General features: G+C 44.5%; 1 protein-coding gene across 1 annotated transcript in view; it reads left to right on the top strand.

Moving 5' to 3' along the window:
- Positions 1-8,703: 8,703 nt before the first annotated feature.
- The window catches only part of Rfx8 (RFX family member 8, lacking RFX DNA binding domain), an 84,299-nt gene continuing 80,061 nt past the window's right edge, over positions 8,704-12,941 (top strand). Inside the window, exons 1-2 of the mRNA XM_008845915.1 lie at positions 8,704-8,777; positions 12,129-12,252. Coding sequence (XP_008844137.1) covers positions 8,704-8,777; positions 12,129-12,252 — 198 coding nt within the window. The remainder of the gene's footprint in view (positions 8,778-12,128; positions 12,253-12,941) is intronic.

The following is a 12,941-nucleotide window of genomic DNA, read 5'->3' as shown; positions in this document are numbered from 1 at the left end:
ATTGCAGATAACTATGCCAAAGGTCATGTTCTGAATAAGGTCATGCATCCGTGCTTAGAGGCACTTTCCAGGTAAGTCAGGCAGGAAGCTCCCGCTGAGAAAGGAGCCGACCTTAACAGCAGGGTTCCCCAACAATGGTTGATGTGATATGTGATGTGATATGATGTGATAATATGATATGATGTAATATGTATGATGTGATGTGATGTGTTGTGATATGATCTGATATGATATCTTGGGGGTAAGATAAGGCAATGGGAGGAACAACTGTCCGTTAATGAGATGGTCTTACAGACTGCACAAGCCCTCCTCCCTCCATGCTGAGCCTGACTCTCTCTGACTTCTAACCTAGAAACTGTACATTTCCCCTCTCCCTCCTCTTTCCATCTTCCAAGTGGCAAAGATTCCAAGCTTGCTAGCCCTCTGGTCTTCTCTCCCTAATATTCTCCAGCTTTCCTTCTGTGTCAGTTTGTGGATTCTTTCATCTGCAAGACCAAGACCCTACAAAGGGGATCCTAGATGACACAGACACAACATCAGAATACTGCATGTGTAAAGCATGACTAAATAATAATGCATCTTTAACCTTGCATGTCACTCCAACCTTTCTCTTCTCCAGATGTGGCAGGTAGAGAGGCAGAAGGAAATAGAGATAGAGAAACTGATGAAGGAGACAAGAGATGAGACACTAGCTTAGTCTATCTCCGTTGCTGTAACGAAACACCTGCCTCTGCGTAGTTTATAAACAATACGAATTTATTTCTCACGGTTTTGAAGACTGTGGAACCCAAGAGCAAGGGGTTAGAATGTTTGCTTCTGGTGAGAGCACTGATCTCTGTTTTCAAAGTGGGATTTCGAAGGCTGTGTTCCTGCATGGCAGAGGGAGAGAAGGTGAAAATGCAGAAAGAGTGAAGTTAGCTCCCTCCAGTCTTATATAAGGCACCAAAGTTCACGAGCTGACAATCACTATCCCAAAGGCTACACCTCTAATACCTATACCACACAGATTCAGTCTCAACTTGAAGTTTAGAAGAGACACATTCAAGCTACAGCAGGTGCTATGGTTTGAAAGTGAAACATACAGCATAGGCATGTGTTTGAACACATGGTTCCTACTTAATAGTACTGTTTTGGGAGGTTGTGGTATCTTTGGAACTGTGACCTAGCTAATAGAGGTAGGTTTCTGGAGTGATCTTTTGGAGTGATATCCACTTCTGATTCCAGTCCAAGCACTCTGCATCCTAAGACTTGAGGAAATTATTTATCGGTTTATTGCCCCTTAACTATTCTTAATCTGACCAGCTGAATCTGCAGGTGTGGACTCCATGGATCCAGTGGGTGAGGGTAATTCGTGGTTCGAGTCAGAACACCCTGCGGTAGGCAGGAGATCTAGTAAGATTCGCAGGACTGTGACAGGCACACACGGGCACTCTCCCAGGACCCATTTCCGTGGGTCCCTTCACAGACTATGCCCTCTTCACAGACCCCTTGTCTTTCTGGGCACTACCTGCTCCAGTGGTAACCGTGGCCAATGTATCCCCCCTCCTACTCCCAGATTTATTCCGGCTTGTTTCCATGGTGCTATGTGTCCCTATGGTCTGGTGGCATCCCCCTAGGACTTCTGTGGTCCTGGGCTACACGGCCTCTCTAACCTCTAGCTATTATCTAATGTATTCTATTTTACAGGCATGTTAGAGGTAGCCATATTTTCATTTCTGTGTCTTTGTGAGACATGGAAGTTATTGTGGATGCCATAAACAGAGACCATTGCAGCATACATTTACTGGGGTTTCCCAGGCCAGGAATGGATGGACAGGAATTTCCTAGGTATTTGTTGAGTAAATGAATGACTGAACTCTTTCCCCAATTCCACCTTTCTAGCCATGGTGCACCAAGTGTCCTTTGAAAGGCTGGTATGGGAGTGGCCTCTTATTCCAGAGCCTTCCCTTAGTAGAGAAATGACAGATATTAGAAGTTCATCCATTGAAAAGAGGAAAGTAAACCTGCTCAAACCAGTTCAAGTGGAAAGACAGCTTATCAGAGGACACAGGAATCCTGCAGATCTCCATCTCAGAAGGGACAGTTGGGCTACATAGAACCAGGGAGTTCTCAGGCGTCTGTCCACCCTGGTCTTCCCATTGGGTTCCTATGGCGTCTATGGCGTCTCCCCCAGCTTCCCTGAGCTCATCTTCTTTAGTAAGACTCTGAGAACTGTGGCCACACCGAGTGGTCTTGTCAGGGATAATCAAAGGCAGGTGGGGATGTCCAGACCAGAAGTTCCCTGTGTCTTTGTGGCTGAGGCCCTGTGAAAGTTTTCAGGGGTCTGGTACAGCTGTAACATATGAAAATTGTAGTTGAAAAAAGATGATCTTGACAAGTTGAGAATCCCTCATCTGAAAATCAGAAATCTGAATAGCACCACAATCTGAAACTTCTTGAGCAGTGATACTGGCGCATGAGCCCCTAAAATATAACAAGTAAGCTATGCAGCTTAGCAACTGTTGCCTTTCCTATGTGCTCTGGAGAAGTGAACACCCCCCCACACACACACCCTTCTCTCAAATCACTCAAGGTTATAAAGAAAAATTACAAAAAAAAAAAGAAAAAGAAAAAACCAACAGCGTAGCATCAGATGGCACCAGATGTAAAAAGATTTTGAGGTCAAGTTGACCACAATGTTCCTGCAAATATTGTCTTTTTTTCCTCCCTAAAAAAAAAAAGATCCCTCCTCATCCTCCAAGAGATAGAAATAACCAGTCATATACTGTTGAATAGCTAACTGCCAATACTTGCTATTCTTTACTATAAAATGACATGTGGGACTAGAGCGATGGCTCAGCAGTTAAGAGCACTAGCTGTTCTTGCAGAGGACCAAGTTTCAATTCCCAGCACCCACATCTAGGCTAATAGCCATCTGTACCACCTTTTCTGACCTCCACGGGCATCGCACAACACAGGTGCACTTACACACATGCAGGCAATGCACTCATACACATAAAATAAAAATAATAAATAATACTTCAAAATGACAGCACCACCCTCAGCTCAGGGTCCAGTTTTCTTTTGGAAATAACTCAACCTGGGTCCTCGCTGGTTAATAATGCTGTTTCCTTGTTAATTCAAAGGTCTCGTCTTCTTGGTTCTTTGGCTAAATCCTACACAGCATGATGTCATGAGTGGAAAAATTCCACACCAGGAAACCTTGTTTTATGAATCAAGTTATTTAAAATATCATTTATAATTAACTCCAGGCTATGTATATAAGGTGTATACAAAACATAAATGAATTCTTTACTTAGACTTAGCTTCTATCCCCAAGATATCTCATTAAGTATATGCAAATGTTCCAAATCTAAACATAAATAATTAAATCAATCTGAAATTGGAAACACTTTTGGTCTCTCCTTCAGATGAGATATTCAACCCGTATTTACATCTTGGACTGGCTTTGTGGAGTCTTAATATTGCAGCTTTTAAGTCAATTGAAGCCTCACTTCTACAGCAAGCTTTACTGTGATCATTGGTAGACACCCACTGGGGTGTTTACCTTTTTTCTCCAGTAAAGCACACAGGCAGATGCTTTTGGAAATAAAGCTTCCTTCCAGCTTCTCTCAGTTGGGGAATTCCAATAGGTAATTAGCCTGAGTGTCTCATGACCAACACAGAGGGGTCATCTCTTTTTCTTTGAGACATGGTCTCCTGCTATGTAAACCAGACTGGCCTCAATCTCACAGAGATCCACCTACCTCTGCCTCTCAATTGCTGAGTTTAAAGGCATGTGTCACCAGGCCTGGCTCAGGTCTGCTGTTTTTTAGGAAGACACCTCAAACATGTTTGTTTTGGAGATGCTTCAGTGAAATTCATTTCACAGTGAAGATACTATGAGGAAACAATTCCTTGCCAGGTGACGGGAGCAAGCAGCTGTTTGGGTATGTTTATGCCAAAGAGCGATCCAAATTCTGGAAGGTTGATGAAGATCTGTCACGCTCAAAGCCAGCTAATGCTACCATTTGAAACCTACCTTTACAAAATAATTCCCACATACCGGTAAAAACCTTCAAAATAATTTTTACCCAAATCTAAAGTAATGAACTAATGTGATTTTTCCAATTCTTTAAAAAGTATTTAATGAACTAGGGTAAGATTTATGCTTTTGCAAGAAGTTATAATTTGGAACTGTGCCCAACTGCCTCCCTTATTTGACACTCTATCAAGATAGTTTATTAAGTTACTGCTAATCTTGTGAAGAAAAGGAAACTGCTTTTTGTTTTCATTTTGCTTGATTTTTCTATCAGACTTTCAGAAAAATCTACTTTCAGTGTAGCAGAGTTCAAGTGTATTACTTTAGGATTTGTAATTTGCTCTGCATTCTGTGACAAATGGGGGCTGTTTCTCCTCATTCCACACGTTCCCTGAGTTCCTCTGAAGATAATTCTGTTTGTTACACCACAGGCAGCCAGCTTTCCATGTGACCTGTGGGAACAGGGAAAGGAAAGCTGGGAAGGCAAGAGCAACCTCTATGCAAGGGGGTGTCTCCACGGTGCCCCAAATTACAGGTTTCAGTTACAAAATGAATTGTAATTCAGGCATTGTCTCATGTACCTGAAGCCTAGCTACTCAGGAGACTGAGGCAGGATGGTCACTTGAGCATAAGAGCTGGCCTGGGCAACCTAGTGAGTCCCTCCCTCCCACCCCATTCCAAAGGAGGGTATAGGCATTAGCATACCTTCCCACGAGTGCAGTATTTCTATCAATTTCAGTTGGAATGGTATCCAGATACTCAAAAGGTAAATGCAGACCACCAAGGAAAATTGTAACATACAAGGGTGATTTTTGAATCTCTCCAGTGAGAGCATTTCACTCCAAGATAATTTGGAAGTCTAGAGCCTACTGGTTTCAACAGCGCCTTGCAGGCCCAGATGGACTATGTGGGTTGTCTGTTCTCTGCAATGCCCTCTGTGCAGTTGCCAGCCGTGTTGTGAATTTCTGGCCCAATGCATTCCATGTGCTCATTAACGTTATTTAAAAACACATCCACTGCCTGAAGACACCTGGGTCCATCCACAGAACGTGAATAATTGCAAGAAGTGAATGAAATTAAGCACCCTGGATCATCAGAGGTGATTTTGTGAGCGGACAAAGCACAGCTGGTACCCTCTCAGAAGATGAACTGAGACTAATTGGATAATCTAGAAACCAATTAGCCTAAAGGAAAAAAAAAGAAGTCACTATTGAAAGTGATTCCTTCTCCAGGAGAGGGAGAAAAGGCAGTGTGTGCATTAAGACAGGATATGAAGAACTGGGATTCTATTTGATAGAACATTCAGGTTCGCCGGTATTAGATGATACAGAGAGTCCCAGACATGGGTCAGGCTGTCTCTTCAGCTACAGGAGGAAGTTCTGTTATATCAGTTGCAATTAATCATTCTTTGAAATGAAAGTGATTTTATACTTCATTTTATTTAGCATCTATTTGGTTGTTTGTTTGACTCTAATAAAAGCCACGAATATCCTATTGATAAAAAGTCATGTGTGGAGGTAAATGTCCTTTGCGCATTTAGCTGGTAAGGCATAAGCTGAGGATAAATCTAAGAATGTTATTGTGTTACATGTAACTAATAATGTCTGAATCTATAAGATGGGGTCATATTAGGGGCACAGGTGACACCTGAAATTGACAAGCCCTTACAGTGGAAGGTGCAAAACTGACCCCATTACCTCAACTCTAGAGTCTTCTAACTGATAGGTCTTGGTAGCTCTGGGCAAAGATGAGGTAATGCTGTGTTTTGTAGCTTCTCAGCTTTGGAAGCAACAATTAGCAGAAACCAGTAGTCAAGGGCCATGGTGTCATTTGTATTTTCAAAGTCCTTTCCTATGCCTGAAACTTACTGGTGCTCAATGCACATGCAAATATTACACAGCCAACCATGTGGTAACAGGATCTTGAGTGACAAATATAGGCTCTTGCCTTGATCATATCCAGTCTCTGGGGACACGAGTGGGTGTCCTGAGAGGTTGCCTGGGTGAAAGGGAGCTGGACAGGAGCAGCATAAGGAATGGGGAGAAACCACATCCTCTGTTTTCCTGCCCTGCTGCAGGAAGCAGGATTTGAACCCTTGGGCAAAACACACTAGAAAATCACAGAGCTCCTTTTGGAGTGCCAAGGGACAAATCACCACTAACAGACTCAGACTGAACCCCAGTGCAGTGCCCCAGGGAAGGGCCAGATGCCACCCTGGATCAGTCCCAGTGACCTGGTCACCCTTCAGGGTGAAACTTCCTCCTCCTTGAGTGTCCTGCAATTTCTTCTCTGGAACTGCCTTGAAACCTTATCCCTGACAATGGCGTTCCCCTGGAAGGGAGACCCCGGGTGTACTCGGTGCATGCCCAGTGCTCCCATGTGCCAAGCAACTGACACTTTCATTTACTGAAGGAATCTCTCCTTGGCTTTCAGAAGTGGCTCTCAAATAGGTGTGTATGGGGGTGGATTGTTTCAAAAACTAATAATATATAGATCACTTAAAAGTTAACATTTTACCCATTTAAAATTGTACAACTCAGTGACAGTACATTTGAATTGTTGTATTACTATCATCTACGCATCTTCAAAACCTTTCATGACCCCAGACAGTAATGTATTTACATCATGTCCATGCCTCCAACTCCTCCCATACTGCCCCTACTCCCTCTTAAATACACAGGGTTCTGCCTGGTTCTTGACTTCTTAAGTTATTATTGTTACATTTATGTATACACATATATGTTATACACACACACAGCCTATGTCCATTTAGTGTTGCTCTGCTTCATGTTTAGGGCTGACCCTTTGAGACTGGATAAACTGTCAGGGAACTCATCCCTGGAGAAAGCCAATTCTCCACTCTGAACAGTCATTGATTGCCTGTAGCTCTTCATCTAAAGGTGGGACCTTGTGAAATTTCCCCCATTCATGTTGATGTGCCAACTGATGTCATTATGCAGGTCTTGTTTAGGCAACCATATTGTTGAGATTTCTTGAGTGCAGCTTCCCTGCCATGTCTAGAAGACATTTCCTAGCAGCGGGCATCCTGGTCCTCTGACTCATACAACTCATTACTTTTTAGGACTGAATAACATTCCATAATATAGAAGTACCACATTTTCTTTACCTGGTTGTTCTTCCAAAGACTCTTGCATGGCTCCCCTGCTGGCTAATATGAATAGTGCCGCTACAAATACTGCTTGCTGCGCATACTTGGTTCCACCTTTGTTTTCTTGCTTGAGCATACATCCAGAAGTGGGGTCTGCCTGATGGTTTTGTAACTGTTCAGAGGAGTGGCCATGGCATTTTTTACAGCAGCTGCTCCATTTTACATTCCCAGCAGTGAACAGAGGTCTCAGTTTCTCCACATCTTCACCAATATTTTTTCTTTTTTTAGAGTCATTCCAATAGGTATAGCTTTGGCATGCATTTCCCTGACCTCTAAAGTTGAGCATCTTTTCAGGTGCTTGGTAGGCACTTGCATATCTTCTTTGGAAGAAATGTCTATTCATGTCCTTCCACTCTTTAAACTGAGCTTTTAATGTTGTGCGTGTGATGTTTAATGTTGAGCAGCCAAATGCGTCTTTAATCTAGATTGATAACTCCTTAGGAAACTTTCAAGCCGTTGGCAGCCACTGGAACCCGTGAGACTGGGCGCTTGCTCTGCGGCATCGCTGAACAGCTTAACTGCATACAACCGTTTATTTCCGGGTGAAAGAATTGAGCTTCCCGAGAGAGCAAGCCCCTCAGATCCCCCAAAACACACAACAGCCACATTGACATAATTGGCTCTGGAGGGTGAGAACTGCTGTGGCCTGGCTGCAGGCTTGGGGATGGGGGTGGGTGGGGTTCCACCGCTGGATGCAGCTAGCCGAAGCTGCACCCTGGATTCTCCTGGGTCCCCCTCTCTGCCCAGCACCAACGGTTCTCAAGTTCTCAGTGACAGGGAACATAGCACAGCTCGGGGTGCAGATTTTCCTAGGCCAACTTCCATCAAGCTCCACCCGTACCCAAGGCCAATGACACTGAACCTCTTGGGGGAGTGAGAGGGGTTGCTTTGGTGGCAGTATATTTCAAAAGCACCCAAATAATTCCCAAGGGTAGTCCAATCCTGACTTCACACTCTTGCTCATCAAACACAGTGACCCATTCCAAAGGCTGTGCAGTTTTTGTTTGCTGCTTCCTGGCCTGATTGATTGGCACAAAGCTAAGACCTGAGATAGCACTGACTGTTCTTTCACAGGACCCGAGTTCCGTTCCCCGCCACCACATGATGGCTAACAACCATCTGTACCATCAGTTCCAGGGGATCTGACACCTTCTGGCCCCAACAGGCACTGCATTCATGTGGTGCACTTACAGGCATGCAGGCAAAACATTCATACACATAAAATAAAATTTAAAATAAACAAAGCTGGGAAGGGTCCGCAGTGTATCTTTCAGTCCTTCGGTCAAGGGGTAGGTGACCCCAACCTGCACCTCTTGGTGCAGGGCGTGGGTTGAGTGTGCACCCCAGCTCCGGCTGGTGGGCCTGACTGCCGCCTGGTCCCCGCGCCCCTAGCGTCCCTCGCGCTCCTGGCTCTAAAGTAAACGCCGAGGAGCGGCTGCGGCGGGACCGGTGCCTTCCCGGCTCGCGTCCCGCCGCCGCCCGCTTGCTGCCGGGGTTGCTGCGGGTCGGAGCCATGGCGGAGGAGGTGCCCGCCTCCCCGGTGGGCAGCGCGACCAGCCGGGGCCTGCACAGAGACATCATCCAGTGGTGAGCGGCCCGGCGCCCTCCTGCAGGCGGGGATGGGGCGGCGGATGGTCGCTGCCCCCAGGACCTGGAGCCAACGCCACGGGCGAGGAGGGATGGTCTGCGCTGGGGCGGGAGACAGGACTGAAAGAGAACAGCGGTTCCCTCCGCCTGCCAACACACACACACACACACACACACACACACACATCTGTAAAGTCCTCACAGTCCAGCATCCACATCAGGATTGGATTGTCTACCTGGATGTCCCGGTCGGATGGGTGCGGGAAGCAATCCAGCCTGCCCTCCACCGGGGGACCTATTGGTAGACCTGGAAAGCAGGCGGACATTGGCCAGGGGAGGAAACATTTTCTCCTGGTTTGAAAAGATCTAGAATGTATGTGTCCAGCTTAAAACAAAACAATTTTTAACTTCAACAACGCATTCCATACTATTTGTAAAATCTATTATTTAAATAGAGGCAGAAAAAAAAAAAAAAAACTAGAAAGGAAGATAGCCTCCCTTAGCCCGTGGGACTGAACTCTCCAGTTTGTGGGCCTTTTATAAATAGGAAAATAATTGAAGCCCGTCCTCGGACCTTGATTTTATAAGGTGAATAACTGTTGTATATCAGCCTACGTTTTTCTTTTTGTAAGTTTTAAGACATATTTCTCAGGGAAGGTTTTTGTTTTGGAAAAAAATAAAAAAGCACCTGAGAAACAGATCTGAAGAGTATGTTCATGATTATAACTTTCAAACACCTAAATGGTTACGAGTTTCTTCCAAAAGAAAATTCAAGGTGGGTCTTATCTTGAATGAAACATCTAACCCAGGTCCCTGGTACATGGGCCTTCTTAGCGGGAAGGATTCAGAGTGAGCCTGTTATTAACTACTGCAGCTCACCACTGAGTTTCTGGGGGTTGAATTTTGCTGCAGAGATTTGAAAGAATGATTAGACATTTTAAAATACCTGAGGGTCCTCACTAGGTGGTTTCTGAACTGACAAGGCAGGTGCCCCAAACCCCTTCAAGCTACTGAGGACTTTAAGAGGCTGCACCTTAGGAGTCAGTCCTCAGATTCAAGTCTCACATGTAGAATTCCAGACCCATACAGGCCTCTTGTCCTCACGTTCTTCAAGAAAGGGAGCAGGGAAACTTCATTTCATGTAACATTGGCATTCAAAATACCACCCCCACCTTCTAATATAGAACTTTGGGACGTGAGTGATATTGCAGGATGCCTTAGGGAACCAGGGAACCAGGCTGCCCAGAGGGAAGAACAGCAATGGGCAAGAACTTGAGTTCTGGCAACTAAGGAGTCTGAAACCAGGGAGGGGCCCCGCTGTTGCCACATACAAGAGCCATTTGGTTTCAGCATGACTTCACCCTTTGTCTTCGGTCAGTGGTCTGTTAGGTCCCCACCTGTCTAGGATATCAGTGCCATTGTCATCTGCACATGATAAACCATCCCCAGGAGAGAAACCGGGATGCTGACTAGTCTCGGAATGAAAATAAGAGGTTTCCACTTCAGGAACAGGAAGGACTGCAGGACATGGAGAGAAGCAGTCAGACTGGGGAGCACGAGGGAATGGAAAGAGTGTACCCACAGTACCCTCAGAGTCTAACTGGGTAGGACCATGGTGTCTGACCTCAAGCAAAACACAGGGACATTTTGGTGGCAGTGTCAACCATAAGCAGTTCACCTGCCATAGCTCTGCCAAATACCCCAAGATCAGCATCTCCTCAGAGCCACACAAAATAGAGATCAGGCTTACAGTAGCAGGTGCTCCCAGGGGCTGTGCTTCCTAGGCTTGCACTCCCTGGGGCCTATCTGCTAACTCCTTAATACCTACAGTCTTCTTGCTTCCATTCTGCATTATGATTGGAGACATAAACATTATAATACCTGAGAAAATCAGTCTAATAAAGGAAGCCTGCGTGTAGGTAAGTGCACCCGTGTCATACAGTGCCGTGGAGGACAGAAGAGGCTGTCAGATCCCCTGAAACTGGAGTTACAGACAGTTGTTAGCTGCCATATGGGTGCTGGGATTCAAACCCGGGTCTTCTGCAAGAATGGCCAATGTTCTTAGCCACTGAGCCATCTCTCCAGCCCCGGTTTATTATTTTTAATAAATATTTTATTCTTTTAGAATATCATACAATGCATTTTGATCATATCAACCCCTACCGCCTCTCCTTAACTCCTTCTAGTTCACTCTAGCTCCCTAACCCCCACCTCCAAAATTGTGTCCTTTTTAAAAACAACCCGTGTCTTCTGGACATGACAGGACCCCTGCACTCATGAATTCACAGTCACTGTGGTTTCCTTCACAAGACCTGCACAAGATCAGGTCAATCAACATTCTAGGATGGAGTGTGAAGGGGTTTGTGAGCCCCCATCCCTAACTGAAGAGCTATGGACAGTTGATGGCTGCTGATGGGAGGGAGAGTCAGTTTTCTCCTGGTAGGTTGACCATACTCCAATGGATGGCCCTATACCTCAAAAGTATATGAACAGCACAAATAAGTAACAGTTTATTTTGACTGACCCTTTAGAGATTTCAGTTTAGTTCAGTTCCTATCTGTGGCAGAGCAGAGCATCATGGGGAGGGCATAGAGGAGCAATGCTGCTCACCTCATGGTAGTCACAAGGAAGAGAGGAGGGGAGCCCAGGTCCCAAATCCCCCTCAACGGCACACCCCAATGACTTACCTTCCTTACCCCAGTCCCATCTCCTAAAGATCCCACCATGTCCCAGTAGCTCCATAAGCTGGTGGCTAGGCTGTTAGCCTGTGCACCTTTGGGTACAATTAACATACATACTGACATACCTGGTTCCTCTGGACTGTACACTGAGGTATTGTTTTGCATTTTATCAAGTAAATAATTCTCCACCTTGTAGTTAGGTAGATATTGGCTTTAGCCTCTGGAAAGGTTCATGAAACAGTGTCTGCTGAGTCCAATACTTTAGGCTCCTTTTTTAACATGCAGCCTACTCCCAAACAAACAACCAAAATCTTACAGTGTTGATAACTGAAAACCATTAATCAGTGTTCCTAACACTGGCTTGAGAACAAAAGAACACATTTTCTTTACTGACTAAGAGCTTCTGCAGTTCCACTGAATAACCTAGATGAGGGGATGGAGAGATGGCTCAGTGATTAAGAGCACTGGCTGCTCTTGCAGAGGACCTGGGTTCAATTTCCAGCTCCTACATTGTGCCTAACAACTGTTCATAACACCAGTTCCAGGGGATCTGATGCCCTCTCCTGACCTCTGCAGGCACATGCTGTGTCTGGTCATTGGTTCTGACAGATGGACCAGCTGTAGAAAAACATTTGTCAATTTCCTCTTTCTGGTCCTTTTCTCTCTGCAGGTTAGTTGACAATTTCTGCATTTGTGAAGGATTCACTGTGCCTCGAGGCCTCATGTATGAGATTTATATGGAGACCTGTGGGCAGAGTGCTCAAAACCAAGTCAACCCAGCAACATTTGGGAAGGTGAGTTACAAAGATTTAGCAAGATGGTATTGACTGTGTTGTTTTCTGTTTTTAAGGCAAATTACAGTCGTAGTTTGCCTAATGGTGGAAACAGAGTCTGAGAAATGCATTGTTAGGTGATTTTGTTATTGTTCAAAAACAAGCTGAGATAGCCACAGTGTCACCGGTGGTTCAGCCTTATGGGACCTGTATTAGTCACTTTTCTGTTGCTGTGATAGAAACACTGACCAAAGCATTTCATGACAACAGCACTGACATATTCAATAACAATTTCCAGAGCTAAGATGCATCTGTTTCAAAATTGGCTGTAAATTTTTAGGTTTACAGTTGAATTAATACAGTTATACAATTTGTATAACTGTATAAAATTTGTACTCCGTATAAACCCTATAAAACATAAAATTAAATGAGGTTTTAACCTTTAAAAAAGATTCCATTTCATTATTAAAATACACAGTTTCATACAGAAAAATTCATTTTTAATGCAATTAACACTAAGATGTTTAAACATGTGTTTCTAATCTCTATATATCTGACTATTACTAGTCACAGTCAGTTACTTTCTGAGCTCCTTGGCATCTGAGCATGGATATAAAGTCATCAGGTAGATTTCAATGGTAATGTTTTTCACATCTACTAATTATTAAGGAGCAAATTTTTATGCTTAGAATTATTTTTTTAATTTTTTG

Source organism: Nannospalax galili, unplaced genomic scaffold (assembly GCF_000622305.1).
Source record: "Nannospalax galili isolate Female #2095 unplaced genomic scaffold, S.galili_v1.0 scaffold182, whole genome shotgun sequence".
Classification (NCBI taxonomy): Eukaryota; Metazoa; Chordata; class Mammalia; order Rodentia; family Spalacidae; genus Nannospalax; species Nannospalax galili.
This window is presented reverse-complemented; position numbering and strand designations above follow the sequence as displayed.